This window comes from Choristoneura fumiferana, chromosome 9, assembly GCF_025370935.1.
Source record: "Choristoneura fumiferana chromosome 9, NRCan_CFum_1, whole genome shotgun sequence".
In the NCBI taxonomy this organism is placed as follows: domain Eukaryota; kingdom Metazoa; phylum Arthropoda; class Insecta; order Lepidoptera; family Tortricidae; genus Choristoneura; species Choristoneura fumiferana.
Genome location: NC_133480.1, coordinates 2,428,738 through 2,447,812, shown reverse-complemented (window position 1 = coordinate 2,447,812; position 19,075 = coordinate 2,428,738). Strand labels below are relative to the sequence as shown.

Sequence of the window (19,075 nt, the reverse complement as noted above, 5' to 3'; positions counted from 1 at the left end):
TCACTGAACTATTCAGAAAACTTGCAAGGTAATTTATAGAGCGCTGTTTTACGTCCTTGCCTGTCGTCAAGTACTTTGTGAACAAAAGACTTCAGAAAACTGTTTGTTACATTTGCATTCATAGTCAACCTCTAAACGGCGACCTTACATTTTGAAACCACTGTGAACCTGATTGTAGGTTGTGGGATGTAAAAGAATTAGAAGGCATAGAGGGCAATGTTCTGACGATCTCCAAAAACCAGAAGACACCAATACCGCGATCCACTGGGTTATTCCCACCAGTTACCACCAATTTGTTACTAGTGGTAACAGCTGGATTTTTTTCCCCATTTGTTACCACTAAGTACTCGATGGTACCAACTAACTGGGAACATTTTTCCCATGTGTTAAAAAAATCCTACCTGTTACCATTGGTAACAAATTGGTGGTAACAGGTGGGAAATAACCCGATCCACCGCGTAGTAAGCCAGATTGAGCGGAGAAAGACTGCTGATGGCGTTTGTCGGGTTCACGACCTTATATAAAGATAGGAAGGCAAGCTTAGAATGCAATGGTCTCTTCACCTGTATATCTGATACATCTGCTCTTTCTTGGTAAGCTTGGCCCTCGCGTGGGGCTGCGCGGTGGCACAGCACAGCACGGCCGTGTATTTGTTGTTGCGCGCCGTCAGCGACAAGTAGAAGCCTTCCTTGGGGCCTGTCAGGAGAGAGTGCTTCTCTAGCGCGTCTGTCCACTCCATGCCCCGCTGCGAGAAAGAAAAATGCCGAGTTTAGTAAAGTTATATTGCCAATTAAGTTAAGTGCACTAATCAGTTTCAGAAAGTTTTTTTTAACAAATCCTTGTATTTCATAAACATTGCGTGACAGAAATCGCTTTAGTTACCTCAGAGTGCACGGTGTGCAGCTGCACGGGCGCGGTGCCGGTGGCGTGTCGCCGCAGGTAGCGCACGCAGCGCACGCGCCGCACGCACTGCCCAGCTGCAGGGGGGGGGGCCCTTTAGTTACCTCAGAGTGCACGGTGTGCAGCTGCACGGGCGCGGTGCCGGTGGCGTGTCGCCGCAGGTAGCGCACGCAGCGCACGCGCCGCACGCACTGCCCAGCTGCAGGGGGGGGCCCTTTAGTTACCTCAGAGTGCACGGTGTGCAGCTGCACGGGCGCGGTGCCGGTGGCGTGTCGCCGCAGGTAGCGCACGCAGCGCACGCGCCGCACGCACTGCCCAGCTCCAGGAGGGGGGGGGGGCCTTTAGTTACCTCTGAGTGCACGGTGTGCAGCTGTACAGGCGCGGTGCCGGTGGCGTGTCGCCGCAGGTAGCGCACGCAGCGCACGCGCCGCACGCACTGCCCAGCTCCAGGAGGGGGGGGGGGCCTTTAGTTACCTCAGAGTGCACGGTGTGCAGCTGTACAGGCGCGGTGCCGGTGGCGTGTCGCCGCAGGTAGCGCACGCAGCGCACGCGCCGCACGCACTGCCCAGCTCCAGGAGGGGGGGGGGCCTTTAGTTACCTCTGAGTGCACGGTGTGCAGCTGTACAGGCGCGGTGCCGGTGGCGTGTCGCCGCAGGTAGCGCACGCAGCGCACGCGCCGCACGCACTGCCCAGCTCCAGGAGGGGGGGGGGCCTTTAGTTACCTCTGAGTGCACGGTGTGCAGCTGTACAGGCGCGGTGCCGGTGGCGTGTCGCCGCAGGTAGCGCACGCAGCGCACGCGCCGCACGCACTGCCCAGCTCCAGGAGGGGGGGGGGCCTTTAGTTACCTCTGAGTGCACGGTGTGCAGCTGTACAGGCGCGGTGCCGGTGGCGTGTCGCCGCAGGTAGCGCACGCAGCGCACGCGCCGCACGCACTGCCCAGCTCCAGGAGGGGGGGGGGCCTTTAGTTACCTCAGAGTGCACGGTGTGCAGCTGTACAGGCGCGGTGCCGGTGGCGTGTCGCCGCAGGTAGCGCACGCAGCGCACGCGCCGCACGCACTGCCCAGCTCCAGGAGGGGGGGGGCCTTTAGTTACCTCTGAGTGCACGGTGTGCAGCTGTACAGGCGCGGTGCCGGTGGCGTGTCGCCGCAGGTAGCGCACGCAGCGCACGCGCCGCACGCACTGCCCAGCTCCAGGAGGGGGGGGGGGCCTTTAGTTACCTCTGAGTGCACGGTGTGCAGCTGTACAGGCGCGGTGCCGGTGGCGTGTCGCCGCAGGTAGCGCACGCAGCGCACGCGCCGCACGCACTGCCCAGCTCCAGGAGGGGGGGGGGCCTTTAGTTACCTCAGAGTGCACGGTGTGCAGCTGTACAGGCGCGGTGCCGGTGGCGTGTCGCCGCAGGTAGCGCACGCAGCGCACGCGCCGCACGCACTGCCCAGCTCCAGGAGGGGGGGGGCCTTTAGTTACCTCTGAGTGCACGGTGTGCAGCTGCACGGGCGCGGTGCCGGTGGCGTGTCGCCGCAGGTAGCGCACGCAGCGCACGCGCCGCACGCACTCTCCCGCGCTGCCCAGGTCCAGAATGCCCAGGTCGAAGCGACCGCTGCGCTTCGCTGCAACAACACAATACAACTTCATACTAACACCAATACAGAGTAGACACCGGAAAATATTACTTCGATATTACACTAACCCTCTGTTTCACCATCCATCGATTTAATTTATTTGATGGATAAATGTGATGCCGTCTCTGTTTGTTTTGTTCGAATAGACGGAGACGGCTTCTTATTTACAGATGGTGAAAACGATTTCATTGATTTCAAGCGTGTTAAGACAATAAATGCTCTGAATTCGAATCGGACAAACAAAACTGATTTGCAAGCTGCAAGTTGTTAAGGTGAGACCTTACCTTGCTCCATGACGGCGGTGAGCGTGTCGGTGAAGTATTTGAAGAGCCTGTTCTGCAGGTCTACCGGCATGCCCAGTATCCTGTTCAGGAACTTGGACATATTGTTGTAATCCTGTACAACGAGATTTTATTTTTAAACTTGCAGAAAAGCAACATTGATTAATTGAAGAAGCTGAAGAAGACGTGAAAATAAAAATAGAATAATAACTTTCAAAATTGTAGCGTCAAAGTGTGTACTCACCTTGTCTAGAGAGAGCACGCCCGGCGCAGATTCGCTGTTTATTATGAGCCCTACACCAACCAGAGCACTAGCGATATCCTGCAACAAACATAACACTCAAATAACCAATCACCAACTAGCGTAAACGTCACAGGCTTCGTTCGAAATTCTCACTCTCCAGAGTGGAATTCCACTCGCGTCATTCAGTTTACAGATCTCACTTGTTTTATAAGCAATGTGATAATATACCTGGAAGAAATCGCCGTTGTAGTCCCGAGGCGGCGGCACGAGTGGCGTCTCGTATTTCATTATCGCTTTCATCACCGCCTCCAGCGCCGTTCGACCTGGACACGATTTGATTGTATTAAATAAATAATAAATATCACGGGACAATACGGTATTTGACAACTCCTGAATTTGCCATAAATCTTAATATTATTATGAAAATATAGATGTACAGACAGTGTTTAGCGAAGAGAAAACTTAAATCGGTTCAAAATTGGATTTAGTGATTTTTTTTTAAAATCTATATACCTGCCTCTTTCTCAAACGCTTTTCTCTATGCAGCAAGTATGGCGCTACTGGCGTATGACGTCACATGCCAGTATGTCTTTCTAGGTGTAATCTTGAATTTCAAACCTTTATAACTTTGTTATTTGTAAAGGTAGCTTAATATTTTTTTCTCTATTCTAGTTTTTTTTTAATTTATAAAACATGTACAAAATAGTCAAATACCGTATTCACATCAATTGACCTAGTCCCAAAGTAAGCTTAGCAAAGCTTGTGTTATGGGTACTAAGTAATGGATATATATTAAACACCCAAGGACCCGAGAACAAACATTCGTATTTTTCATACAAATATCTGCCCCGACACGGGAATCGAACCCGGGGCCTCAAGCTTCGTAGTCAGGTTCTCTAACCACTAGGCCATCTGGTCGTGTATCGTCGATATTATACGTTATGCCTATCCAATTTATTAAAAGTGTACACAAACCGATTTCATCAAAATTATTGTATAAGCACTCACTGGGTCGAATCAATAACACATTTATCTATAATTCGTGTCTTTTAACTAGATGTCTAATCACTTTTTCACCAAAATTCACTTGATTTCAATATTAATTTTTCATTTGAAAAATCTTCGTCCAAATCTAACGTTATTTCTTGATTGATACATGTGTATAATCTGTAGTAGCATAGACTAGCGTAGAGATGGTGGAAAATTTGACATTTTAAAAATCGATTAATGCGCGGATGACCAGCGAGTTTTATTTACTTTCCTTAATATTAAAAAACAGTTATAGTCTGTCAAAAAAGAGAAGAAATTAAAAAGTGGCAACACTGTAGTGTCCTCCCTTTTTGGTTTGACAGGGTTTGAAAAGGATGACACTACAGTGTGCCACTTTTTAATTTCTTCTCTTTTTTGACAGACTATACTGCTTTTATAATTTGAATAAACAGTCTTTGGAATGAAATCAAGTAATGTAAATAATAAAATAAACAAAAATACTTTGATCTATTCAATTAATTAATAAATTAATCGATTTACTGAACAGATTAATTATTTTGCAATAGGTTCTAGGTTTTCACATCATTTAATGTCTGTGGTCGGATAAATGGCGTCTTTGCTTGTTTACACTTTTGCAAACAGCGATATAAGTTAAATGATACACATTTTATAATAGTGACGACAGTGATCACGGGGCCGAACAATAATCCTGCTCAAGATTTTATCCGTGCAAACGTACTTGATTTGGTTTCGTGCCTTTAAAAAATGCTCATTGTGCAGATAAATTGTTTTAATTTATATTTATTGTGGGGTTGTTTTACCGTATTTGTTATCGATGTTGAACTGGCTGAGATCCCTAGTTTCGGTGGCGCGGCGGTCGCCGTGCGTGAGCGCACCGAGCGACTCGAGCCGCTTGGCCACGGTGGACGCGAACCGGCGCTCGCCCGCCAGGTCAGAGATCAGGAAGATATATTCCGGCGCGTTCACTTGATTCGACCGGTGGGTGCGACCTGGTCGAATAGAAAATTAAAGTTTTAAAAATCAATAAACGCGACCGCTGAAAACAAGTCTACTGGTGTTGAATCAGTGATACTTAAAGTCCAACAGTCAGATCCCATTCAAAATCGTAATCAGCTCTAAAATTCTCGGTAATGGGTCCCGACTGTTGAACTCTAAGTTAGGTTCATATTTAACAAATTCTAGACTAGTTTTTCAAGCAGTTGGGTTTTTATTTTTTTCATTTCATACTTTTTGCTATTTCTGAAACTCGTAAACAACCATAATCACAGCTCAATCATATACCACTTACAAGGGCCAAGACAAGAGTAATAAAAAAATAAACCTTGGTTTTGTTGTGGTTGGCAGTTCCATACGTTTCGATACTACTTAATTCAAAGATGGCAATTTTAAGTTGTTCTTTTACCTCGTAACTCTAGAATAAAACAACAATTTACTTACCGAACTGCTGTATGGCTCTGTCGGCGGACCACGGCAGCTCCAGCGTGATGTGAACACGCCGCCGCTGGTTCCGCGCCCTGAACATAATGTATCATATACAAACTGTAGAAAAAACATCGTCGCCTATTTGAGGCATAAGAACTCAATTTCTATTCATCTAAAAAGCAATTGTCCCCTATTTCAAATAACTATTTATTACAGATTCTCTCCGGCGCCCTGGTGTCACATAAGGCTTCGCAAATTTGTATCACTGTGACATACACATTCCACCGCGTACAGTTTGAAATGTTTATTTTATTTTATTTTATTTTATTCGGAAAACCAACAGCTTAAATTAACTAATACAGGTGGAATAGAGAACATGTGACAATAAGCCAATTAAACGTTTCCACAGATATACGAAGATATGAACACATTAGCACAAAGAATGGAAAACAAATAAACACAAAAATAAACTAAATGGAAAACAAAAAAGAAACATTTTGAACAAAAACAGAAAATCAAAGAGGCGACTGAGCCCCGGGATGAGGAGCAAAGAAATTTGAAGCTATACGGTTTCTTACTGCAGCAGGTTTTAATCGGTACAGATCTAGATCCTCATAACGCTGTCACAGTTCGTTCATCGACCTCGCAGCTCGATAAAAGTATGAATTTTTACGATAATTTGTTTTCGCATGTGGTAACGCCAAAGGTCGATAGTTATTTCTAATTGATGCTGACGATGTTGACGCACTTTTTCAGATGTTGCATTTGACTCGATTTGATAGTGCCCAATATTTTGTTTCTCCGTTCCGCGGGTCGACTCAATTGTCTAGGATAAAAATATACTTCTGTATTAGTCGTGATTATAAACCATGAATGACTGACGAATTTCAGTAACATCCGTACGCATGAGTTAAAAACTCCAGTCACAAAAATCCACACAAATTTTAGCGCTTATAGATATTTTAAAATTGTAATTGACCTTCTATCGCTCTGTAGAGAGATACCGCTGGAGGCGGCTTCTGATATAATGGCAACGTCCTTCTCCCCGTCCATGAAGCGCTGTTTCTCGGTGAGGTTGAGGGTCTCCAGCGGCACGTCGGCCTCCGACCGGCTCTCGTACAGGATCTGCCCGTCCTCTGTCTGCACCACGCGCCCCTTGCGCCCTGTCATCTGGGGGGAAAGCGGGGGGGATGAGGCGTTAGTTTCGTAACTCGAGTCCGAAGTTGGACACACATTTAGGAATACGGGCTGCATTCGGAAAATAGATGTAGTGAATGTTTATTTATCCTGTTCTCTCAACTAACTTGCTGTAATTTACTGAAGCTAACTGAGAATGCAAGATAAATGCGAACTTATCTGACAAAATACGATGGGAAAACATTATTCATTAGATCTGAGGGCCAACTCCGAATTTAGAAAATCGAAGTTCGTATTATTGTCCCTTTCACTCTTGTATGAAATAGTATAAGTGTCAGAGGGACGGAACGACACGAAATTCAATTTTCGGGAAGGTTCAAGTATTACGTAACGCCGTTTGAGGGGAAGGGGGTCTTGTAAAACGTTACGATGCGTTACAGGGGCGGGAGGAGGTTTTCAAACAACGCGTTACGTCACAGTTTTTTGGTAACAAGTAAGTGTCCTCAAAAGTGGGAAATTCGAATCATTAGTTGTTCTTGGCATATAATGCTCTCTCATGCTGAGTTGCCAGTGTGACTGTGCCAATTACTGGCAACTTAATTTGGAAAACGGCAAATGAAAAAAATTAAATAGAAATGGTCATTTTGGTGTAACGTAGCATTTAGGAGGGGGGAGGGAGGGTACTTTGATTCATACCTTTATTCAGACGATTGACCTCACCCCAAGAAGCACATACATTCCAATGAGGGCTATCGCGAATGAATTCGCCACTAGAGGCGCTAGTGTAGCGTGAGGTCTCCAAAATGTCAAATCTCATAGTTTTTGGATGAGCTACGCGGGTTTATTTATAATTAAAATAATTTTGTGAATATTTTGCAATATCTGAAATTAATTATGGCAAATATGCGTTCCGGGGCAATGAATGTCTGTGTTTTGAGACAGTTTTGTCTTTCAGAAACCTTTGTCCTCCCTTTTTTCCGAACAAAACGGGGACTATGCAACACTGTGACATGCTCGAAATTTTTATGGTACGGTTTTAAGGTGTATTAAATATGATTTTAATGTAAACTTTGTTTTCACGCCCGTAATAACAGACTTTGAAAGCCACACTTCAAAACCTCACGCAACATTTAGTGAGACAAAAAACGATAGCCTCATTCTGTAACATGATAGTGTCGTGGAGCGGGCAGTGCGGGCAGTTACCTCAGCCACGTTCTCGGTGCCGCCGAGCTCGTCCACCAGCTGGTCGAGCGTGTTGGGCGGCAGCCGCTTGGCGAGGCGCTCGATGGCGGCCAACAGCTCCTCCTTCATGCTGCAGGCGCGCTCTATCGCGACCGCGGCGGCGGCTGGTTGCGCGCAGGACCTGTCACACAACACTCACTATTGAAATACCTATATTGCGCACTTGAAAGAGTTTGAAAGAAAGAAAGAAAGAAAGAAAAGTTTTATTTTGGCTCCAAAAATGTACCACCTAAAACTAAGACTAGAACTAGCACTAAAACTATGTACTAGGTGACACGGAGGATACCAAGAAGGGTCTCCACTCAGCATGTGTTGCCGCACATTATGTGCAGTAACGCTGGTTTTCTGTGGAGCCCAAACGTTAAATAAACATGTATGCATGAGCCAGTTCTTTTGCCCTAGTCAGACGAGAAAAAAAAAAAAAAAAAAAATTAAGAAATTAAAGTATTAAGTTCGTGTTCAACCAGGCTTCATATTACTGTAGGGACAAAGGATGGCTTAGCTTGCGATATGACTAACACGCGCTAGCTCAGTAGTCTCTCGCTCGCCACCGGAAACTAACATGTAACCTGCTAGTAATAAAAGGAATCAAGTACATAACATATACTTGTCAGTTAATAATAAATAGAGTCAAATTGCCAAGCCTATTTCTCATTTGGAATAACTCTATACCACCTACAGATCAACCCTAAAGTATTATCACATTTAAACTGAATTTTCAGTCACCTTTATGATTTCAAAGTTATACGAAATTTCAAAATCTAGTAGTAAAATCACTACTTCATTTCACAACGATAAGTATTTATTTTTCATCAAATATCAACGTTATGGCCTCGCTGTACAAATATACAATTTTACTCGCAATGTGATGAAAAACATTGTATGTCGCACGGGCGGTACTAGAATTACGAACATCGACTCATTAAAACCTCAGTCTTCGACTTCGGGCTTCTAATAGACTGTCATTCATAATTCCTTATTTACCGGCCTAAAGACACAATGTACAGTAGAACCTCAATTATCCGAGCTATTGTGGACCAAGCCGACCTCGGATATTACGTACTTTTTTAAACTACTCCGAAATAAAATTATTTTTATGAAATTGAGTTTTATTTACGTAATCAGTAACTTAAAACCAATGAGTGAGGCGAGCGCACGTCCGCCTCCGCCCCCATCTCAATCAGCCGTCACTCGATCGGACAGACGCCTTGCCGCGCGAGCATTGGACGCGAGAAAATGAACTACCCACGCAACTGGGATAATCGCGACCCCGGATAAAGCGAGCTTGTATAATCGGGGTTTTACTGTACTATAAAATCTTTGAATGTACCAAATCTGGCAGCTGAAGTTTGTTTACAGTTAAATACCTAGCCAAACCAAGTATAGAGTGTTCTTTGTCATCAAAAGCTATCTAGAAACTTGAAAAATAGTTGTCAGGAAAGTATGGTTACCTAAGTAGAGTCCGTTGGTGCCGACCGGCGTGCCGGTGAGGCTGTGCCCGCCGGGGCCGTCACGGTGACCGTGGGTTGGGCGCGACGTTGTTTTTCCTCTCGAACATGTTCTCGATCTTGTCCTGAGTCGTGGAAGGCTTCTTCTTGGTGACGCGTTCTTCTTCTTCTTGAGCGGTTCTTCTTTCTCATCCAGGGTTCTAGAATAACAGATGGTTGTTTAGATTAGCAAAATGATTTATTCCGATTATTTCTGACAATATCATAGCTGCAGGAATAATTTACACACATAACACACACACTCACGCCTGTATTCCCAATTGGTAGGCAGAGCACACGAAAGGTTACCGCTTCGGAGCCACTTTTTAGCAATTTTAGGTTTTAAGTTTGACAAAAACGGTACAATAGTGACAGGTTGCTAGCCTGTCGCCCACGTATACCTTAACCTTTATCCTCAGTCGCCTCTTACGACATCCACGGAAGAAATGGAGAGGTGTAATTCTATCCGACACCACTCGGGTCTAATAATAATAATAACAGAATAATTTAATTAATCCTTAATATTCAGTACATGATCGAGTTAGCTGACTGCTTGACACCTCTGTAAAGGTTTTCATCAGAATGTTTCATTCAAAATGTCATTACACCTAGTATAAGTATTTTCAATTCCCTAAACACGACCAAAATTCCTGCTAGAATATTCCAGATTATTAAAACGCCTTGTATAGATGAAAGCACAAGGTTGTGCCGGGCGTGTTCAAGCTCTAGCGACATTAACATTCTAGTTGTACCGTACCTGTGTCACTATCGGAGCCGGAACCGGCGCGGAAGGGGTTGGAGTCGCTCTCGGAGTCGGAGCGGCGGCGCTCGTCGGCCGACTCCGCCTCCGCCTCGTCTCGGAGCCGCGGATGAACTCGTCGGAGGACGAGCCGCCGCGCGCGCGCTTGGCCGCCATGTTCACTTGCTGTCGCGCTGTCACTGTGGGCAGGTGATACACGTTAGTAATAACCGTACTTTACTATTAGTAGACTACCAAGTAGACTCCAAGCAGATGGCATGCCTTGGGGCCGAAGTCCGAAAAAAGACAGGTGGAAGGTGTAACGCATCCGAGTTGAGAAACTTCGTTAGCGCGATGTCGAATGCGGTAGTTTCTCTATAGGTGATTTGATTAGTATCACTATATGCATATATTAGGTATCAATATTGCAAAGACTCGTTCTTATCGATACTGTATGATGGATCTTTGGTTTTTAAGATCCACATTTCATTACATACATAACACACTAAGAACTCGATCATGCATTTATCGAACAAGTAGGTAATTAATTAATTTGTAGAAACACATGTAAATAGATAAATGTACAGTCAAGGGCAAAGATATCGACACGGCCTTATGTTATGTGCATAAAGTGTGTTTACATATTTTTGCAACTTTGGCCGTGTCGATATCTTTGCCCTTGACTGTACAGAGACATAAAGCGTACCATTTATCTAGTAAATTCAATATACTGCGCCATGATAAAATACGAGTACAAGTACAACAATTCATTTAATAATTTATTGAATCAAAATAAATAATTATTAAGAATATTATTTTTGTTACATATTTAAGAATTTATTGAAATATAGGTGTAGCATTTCATACGTTGGTCGTTTGTCTGATAGAATTTGTGGTATTTTAAAATCAAACAATGTTAAGGTAGCCTTTAAGACTAACAACTCTTTGTACTCTAAACTTTGTAACCACAAGAGAAGGTAGATAAAGGAACTAGATCGGGTGTATACAAGCTCACTTGTATTGTAATGACTGCAGTAAAGTAATGTTGGTCAGACAGGACGCAGTTTTAATGCTAGATTTAAAGAGCATGTTTCGGCATATAGGAATGAGCATCCTGATAAGTCGAATTTTGCCAAACATTTGTTGGAACTAAATCATTCTTTATCGGACTCCGATTCGTATGAAGTGTTACATTATTGTGGCAAGGGGTTTCGTCTCGATGTTTTAGAATGCATGGAGATAATTAGATACAACAGTATGGGGTCTATTATTAATGAGCAGGTAAATTTAGTTTCATCTCCCTTGCTACGGCTTGGATCTAATTTCAGCAATGGTAGTTAATAAAACATGCCTTGACAGTAAATAAATAAAAATCAAGGTAGTTTTGAAGGACGGTTAAAAAAATTTATTAATAATTTGTGGGTAGTTTTGTTTTGTTTCATAAAACGTATGTGGGTACTTGGGGAGTTACAGTGACAAGTTAAAACGGTGGTTGTGGTTCGTTAGTCTAACAACTGGTAGCATGGTGTACGGTTCTGTCACTCTGGATATGAGCTCTGTTTGAGTTCGAAACGCGTCAGTGTAGTGTGGTGGTGGTGATAGATGGGTTTGTGTGATTTGTGTGTGTTCTTACAGTGTGGAGGTGGAGGAACTGCATGAACACGCATATTTTGCATAAGCTTAGCTATCGTAAGGTCGCGGGTGAGCAAGGAAATTATTTTAGTTCATTAATTCATTTAATAATCTTAAAGTAGAACATGCTTTTAGCTATCGACAAGAGATAAAATCAATGAATAACATACATATCGAAAAGGATGCATTCTGTTAGACTGATTTGAAAAAAAAAAAAAATGTTTTTTAATGTTAAGTATTTAAAAGTGTACGGCGAAAGATGTAGCTCATTGGGTTAATAGCAGCGTATTTACTTTTGCCTTGCACAGCTGCAAATTGCCAGCCAGCGTAATATGGAGCGTGCAGATACCTCTACAAGTGTAGGTAAACAGACTCTACTAACTTAGTAGGTACTATACCAATGAATAATGAATGTTTGAACACAAACGAACTGAACGAATGAACGAACTAAGTGAATAAAGTTTATCCTGCGGTTTATTTTACAATTTTTTGTGGTGTTTTTTGGAATAATTGTTAAGAGCGTGCAAACGAAAAATTGCCCATTCAGCGATTTGAGGTTTTTTCAAATGCCTTATTAATGTCTAAATGCTTACGTTTTTTAAGGAAAACTAATGTAACATATAGATAAACTCTTACTCTGATGTATAGCGGTAATTTCCATTTATTTTCGTCAGCGATTTTTTTGCCATATCATTTTGTTAGTGAGGTTTTACAAAAATACGCGTCAGAGCTGTCTTTCATGTGAAATATTTCCATTATAACCCACCACAAACAGTGTAACTTTAGTATTTTATAATAGGAAATATAGTCCTTAGACATAGGGTCATCATATGTATCAAATATTAGTTATTATTATTCAAATACCATTCTTCAAAAAGTCTAAATCGGTCTACTTCATCATTTTTTTCTCATTTGTTGTGATGTATTTGCCAATAAAACAATTTTATTATAAATCTACAGGAAATGTTTAGTCTGTAATATTTTTTTCAGCGCTTAATAATAGCTCATTTAAGTTTGACAATTTTCTAAACTTGGGTCCTAAATCGATTATATAACCGCGCGCGTTATTAGTTACGACTCAGAAAGCGCCGGGCTCTCCCAAGGAACGGACGTATCGCTCTGCGCTCTCCGCAAGGTTATCAACCTTTACTGCAAACACCCGATAGTTATAGCGTGTCCGCAATTGCTTGATACTTGATAAGTAATTTTACATGTTAAAATTAAATGTTTTAAATTTTCGCAATTTCACTCAAACTAATACGGGTAGATGCATTTTACATTTCACAAGCATTTATTTAACTTGCCATATTAGTATGTATGTTAGTATTGTAGTGTGTAAGTATTAACTAAATTTGACCCACTTCCTGATTTTTGATTGAGATGAAACTTTGCGTACATGTGTGAATAAATGACAATGTAATATTATTATGACATGAAGCTGATCTGATGATGGAGCTGGAAGATGGCCACAAAAACTCTGTAATAAAACGACATAACCCCATCGAGTTTGGGCTCATTAGATTTGTCTTGACGAGTCCTAGGTGGTAACCAGGGACAAAGTACAGTCAGCAAAAAAATATTGTATTAAAAAATTAAATGTAACTTAAAGTTATTAAAGCTTTATTTAACTTGCCCTGTTAGTATGTTTGTTAGTATGATAGTGAGTATGATATAAAAGTAAATAAAATCTTGTGTACAAGTAAAAGTCTTATATTCTTAGATATGGTAATAAACGAAAATCATTTGGATGAAAAAACACAGTACTGTTAACACAGTATGAGCTGCTTAGAAAAGGTTATTCATCATTATTAATTACCATTACTGTAAATCCAAGATAGAAATCTAGTTCCATAAATATATTTTTTGTTAAATTCACTCCAATCGGAATTAAAGTTACTGTAAAATTACTGTTTTTGGTTTTAAGATAACATTTTTTTATCAGGTACTATACTACCATTAAAAGGTTATTTATCAATACTAATTCCCATTACTGTACATTCAGGATCAATAATAAATACGTTTTTGTGTTAAATTTAATCCAATTCGGATTGATAACATTACTTTCTTGATTTTAAGATTGCATTTATTTTCAGACGGAAAATAGAACAGGCTGAAATGTCGAATATACCTAATCATGAGATTTCTATAAGTCCCAATATGTAAAATGTATGACGCATTTTCAACTTTAAAAAAATTAGATTTTGCCATAATTTTATTCAGTAATAATACTTTTGTCTAATTTGCACAGTATTTATTAGGTACGTACCAAGTGAAATCATATAAAATGAAGATTAATGTTTATTAACATTCCAGGATACTACTCAGTTTTGATAGACTGTCTCCGAACATGTACGATAGCTAATGAAATTCCTGTTACTAAAATGTCATTGGACTCCGTAGTCCATTAAATTAGACGCCTTACGCATTGTTAATAATCTACTCCCAGAGAAGTCGACTCCATCTGATCTAAGGACTCCATCTTAAAACCCTCGCTTCGCTCGGGAGTTAACGCACGACACCCTCGCTGCGCTCGGAGTTAAATCTGGGTCCTTCGTTACGCTCAGGATTCAATACCGTACCCGTGACATAATAAAGTGCTTTATCCCCGTAGTGTACAATCTACTAATAGTATTTTATGCAATTGTTACATAAGAGGGTCTTGAAACCATAGTGTGGGTTAACGATACCAGCGAAGTGAATATCGTTATAGCATCACACGAGTGTTTTAAGGCCTAATTATGTAAAATTTCATACAATATTTTATATACACGTACACATTATCGCCGAATATATATATATATATATATATATATCGGGGATTTCGGGATTGCTCGTTTAAAGATATTAGATGAAAATAATTATGAGCAATGATGATGAAATATTCATTTATTTACTAATTATTACGTGCCCTCACACAGTATACCATCATATGCGTAAGAAACATTGAAACTAATATTTTGCGCGCACTGAAAAATTAAATTTTTATTGCCAGCTTTTTTTACTGACTGTAATTTTTATACGTTGTTGCCATCTAGGCTAAAGTACTGTCAAGACGAATCAAACGAGCCAAAGTCGATGTGGTTATATAGATTTATTACAGAGTTCCTACGGCCACCTTCCAGCTCCATCATCAGATCAGGCTTCATAAATCATAATAATATACTGCATTGTCATTTGATTTACACACGTACTTATGTAAAATTTTAACTTAATCTGAAAACGCATATTTAGTCAAGTTTAGCTTCCAAAATTTTATCCATACCTACTAATAACTAACGTACTAACAGGGCAAGATAAGTAAAAAGCTTGTAAGTAATAAAATAAATTATGTTAAGGAATAAAAATATTTATATCGCAACAATTTTTTTTCTTAATTTTACTACGACGAAAAATGTACAACGATCAAGATGTGTTTAATGTTTCGGCAACGCTCGCATTGTACGCACACAGCAAACCTTTGTAGTGTGCGGGCGAAACACGGGCCGCGGGAAGAGATCGCGCCAGTGACGAGTTGGGACAAAATGTTTGCGCGCTCTTAACAGCTTTTTCCGAAACTTCCCGTAACAGACCGGGTACTTGGGCTCCTAAAAGATCGAGCGTCATCTGCTCACATCATTTCGAGCTATCTTGTTTCGAAGAGTTAACAAATGAAAAAAGTAAATGTATTGTATTGTGAATTATAAAATAAACATGTTCATGAAAATTGTTTGTAATTATTTTTTGTAATTACGTTTTAATCTACTGGTAGTGTACAGTCACCATCATAAATCTTTTTTTTTTTTTATTCGTTTGGGTGGAAAACGAGCAAGTGGGTCTCCTGATGGTAAGAGATCACCACCGCCCATAAACATCTGCAACACCAGGGGTATTGCAGATGCGTTGCCAACCTAGAGGCCTAAGATGGGATACCTCAAGTGCCAGTAATTTCACCGGCTGTCTTCGTCTCCACGCCGAAACACAACAGTGCAAGCACTGCTGCTTCACGGCAGGATTAGCGAGCAAGATGGTGGTAGCAATCGGGCGGACCTTGCACAAGGTCCTACCACCTGCAAAAATCTATCTAAATCTATGGAGATCGCAGTCTCATCATCATCTCTCGGCCTATAATTATACGTCCCACTGTAGTAGAGCACAGGCCTTCTCTCAGAACTTCATCATCTCTATTGTAACGCTTACGCACATATTTATTTTCCCGAGGGAACAGCGCGCGATAACCAAATTCCACGCGGGCGAAGCCGCGGGCAAAAGCTAGTTTAAAACAAAATTACGAGTGGAAAACTATATTCGTAAAAAAAATACTAAATGATGACCACTTTCATTTAAAATATATTAACTTAATTTCGTCATTCATTCTTTCTTTGCTGCTCATTCATTTGAATCGGTATTTTCACGTGCCACATCACTAGTTCGTTTGTAAGTGTTTGTTTAAAAATCAGTGTGATTACCACAAAATATTTATTGGTGTGCGTTTTTTTTACATTTGTGTCACGACACGATTTTGTCTTGGTAGGCATCTGTAAGAACGCAATTTTTTTTTGACATGAGTGTGCGGCAATACGTAGAAGTGTGCTATACGTGTTTCCTCGTCCCCCGGACGATTTGGCAAAAAAAGAAATAAACGGATAACAGATTCTTTTAAAGAACTGAATTTGGCGCAATTTAAAAAAAAATGTCATTGTTACTAATAAATAAATGTTATTATAGCGTCAATGAATTTTTAAGTGATGACAATTTATAATTATTAATAGGTATTGTTTTAATGTTATGATTTTGAATTTTGATGGTCTGTTTTTAATTTATTTTTATAGTGTTTTGATTATTATTATTTTTATATGACATATTTATATTGTTTTTTTTTAATGTTTTTTTTTTCCTTCTTTCTTCGACTGATGTATGCAATTATAAAAGAAAAAAAAAACTGAAGTTTTGTACGCCATGTGGCAAAACATACAGGGCTCTATATTTTTTATTTTATCATCTCTACATCTGTACCTATGTTTGACAAATAAACTATTCTTATTCTTATTCTTAACATTTTTTTTATTTTTTTACTCACGCTTCCTCTTGCTGGTGTGTGCGTCGTCGGCGCCGTTGCGTGCGGCGGGCAGCGCGGGGCGCGGCGCGGGGTGCGGCGCCAGCTTCTGCGGCGCCTCCAGCCCGAGCAGCCGGTTGATGCGGCCGCGGTCGGGCGCCGGGAAGTGCTTCTCGACCAGCGACTGGAACACGCCCCTATTGCCCACAAACAAACGGTTTACAAATTTGTACCAAGTAATATACATTTTAGGGCGATTATTCGAGCGCTTCAACCGTCTGATTTTTCTGCACACTTCTGTACAAAATGGCTTAACCGAATATTCTCGATTCTGATACACTTTTCTAGTTCATCATCATCATCATCATCCCAGCCTATATACGTCCCACTGCTGGGCACAGGCCTCCTCTCAGAACAAGAGGGCTTGGGCCATAGTTCCCACGCGGGCCCAGTGCGGATTGGGAACTTCGCACGCACCATTGAATCGCTTCGCAGGTTTGTGCAGGTTTCCTCACGATGTTTTGCTTCAGCGCAAAGCTCGTGGTAAATTTCAAATGTAATTCCGCACGTGAATTTCGAAAACTCAGAGGTGCGAGCCGGGGTTCGAACCCACGACCCTCTGCTTGAGAGGCGATAGGTCAAACCACTAGGCCACCACGGCTTTTCTAGTTATCTGATAGAAATACGGAACTCCAAATAATCGAAAACGTAATTAAAATCTACAGGCAATTCGTAAAATTGTGTCCAAAAAAATAAGGCAGATGAAACGCACGAATAATCGCCCTTTGATATATTATGTCACACAAATTTTGCTTTTTAGCAAGATATAGATCAACTGAATGTTTTACAAATAAATAATTCTGATTCTGAATTCATTGTCCCTCCATAGTCTGCGTTGTAATGCAAGTTCTTATACATCGTTCTAAATGGGGCTTGATACGTACAATACGTTTAAATTAACCCACACCTAAAAATAACAAAACTACATAATCGATTTTATTGAGTCAACATTTTGTATCTCAAAAACGTTATTTTAGTAAACACTCTGTAATTATGTAGTTGAAGGGTCCACGGAAAGAACGTGTCTAGTCACCTAAGCAACTTTTTGAGTTATAGCGGTTTGAAAGTTAGTCATCACGAACAATTACTATGGTTACCATTTATTTAAAAGATAAAAAAATAGATTTTATATTGTTTTCAGATTATTTAATTCAGTGGTAAGTCATAGTACTTTGGGAGCTCTACATTTTGAGATTAAAATCTCAATTTAAAAAAAAAACGTGACTAGACATGTTCTTTCCGTGGACCCTTCAGTTTAAGTGTGGGTCGTTACGTGATTTGAGCGAAACGCAACGAAACTGGTGACAAGAATCATGTCACTGGTTACTAAAACCAGTGATTTTAGTAACCAGTTTCTTTCACTGCCTGCAGTGACGCTTTCTGTGACAGTCACTGGAACTGAATTAGAAATGAAAATAGTATTTAACGCAATTTGTTACAAGCTATTGAGCTATGACGTTATTTATCACCAGCATCGTTTTTCGGTGTAATGTCAATAATTTCATAATCTAAGAATCGTTTCTTTGACGTTGTATAAAGTTAAGGTTATAATTTTTACCCGACTGCCCGAAGGAGGGTTATTACTCTGTGCTACTTGTAGCGTCTGTAACGTAGAGGCGAAAATCGCATCACCACAAAAATAGCTCGTTACAAAAATCAACACTTGTCGCTTGACGTGAAACCAGTGATTTGGTTATTCAGCACGTCACCAGTTACTGTATAAGGTGACGTGAAATAACGTCCACCTCTACTTCAGTTGTAATCGTAGCCGACTCAAAAAAGTAGCGTCAAGTCGCCGCGTCGAGCAGCAGCGTCAAGATGGCTTCTTGCAGGAATGATCTTGGTCTTGGAAGCTGATTTCTAATCTCATTTAGTAGCAGTCGTGGCAGTGGTACAAATAAAGAAATTAGTGAATGAAAAAAAAAAATAACAGTGTTTTTGCCTCAACATTTTCAGCTTTAACCCTATACGTCACGTGGCCAGATTTGACGTTGGAAACGAGCGTCAAGTGATTTGCATGTGGCCGCGCCTTTAAAAACTCCGCAGAACATCTAACACCAATGCGACATAAACAACAAAATGTTTAGCCCATTCAAAAATTAAAGGGGTTGCAAGTGCGGGCTGTGGAAAGCTTCAGGTATCTGGGACAATTGTGTTAAATGACAGACGGACAGACGACGAAGACATAGGAAGGCAGCGCAGGGCCCTCGCGGTGCGGTGCAATATGCTCGCGTGTAGGTTCTCGCGCTGTTCGAACGCTGTAAAAGT

General features: G+C 41.3%; 1 protein-coding gene across 1 annotated transcript in view; it reads right to left on the bottom strand.

The window, feature by feature from the left end:
* The window catches only part of LOC141431435 (protein strawberry notch-like), a 50,930-nt gene that overhangs the window by 6,630 nt on the left and 25,225 nt on the right, over positions 1–19,075 (bottom strand). The window contains 17 exon segments of the mRNA XM_074092612.1: positions 564–745; positions 2,366–2,508; positions 2,805–2,916; positions 3,046–3,123; positions 3,274–3,368; positions 4,857–5,045; positions 5,494–5,570; positions 6,458–6,648; positions 7,819–7,949; positions 7,952–7,978; positions 9,309–9,353; positions 9,356–9,385; positions 9,388–9,458; positions 9,460–9,505; positions 10,102–10,203; positions 10,206–10,283; positions 16,772–16,944. Coding sequence (XP_073948713.1) covers positions 564–745; positions 2,366–2,508; positions 2,805–2,916; positions 3,046–3,123; positions 3,274–3,368; positions 4,857–5,045; positions 5,494–5,570; positions 6,458–6,648; positions 7,819–7,949; positions 7,952–7,978; positions 9,309–9,353; positions 9,356–9,385; positions 9,388–9,458; positions 9,460–9,505; positions 10,102–10,203; positions 10,206–10,283; positions 16,772–16,944 — 1,770 coding nt within the window.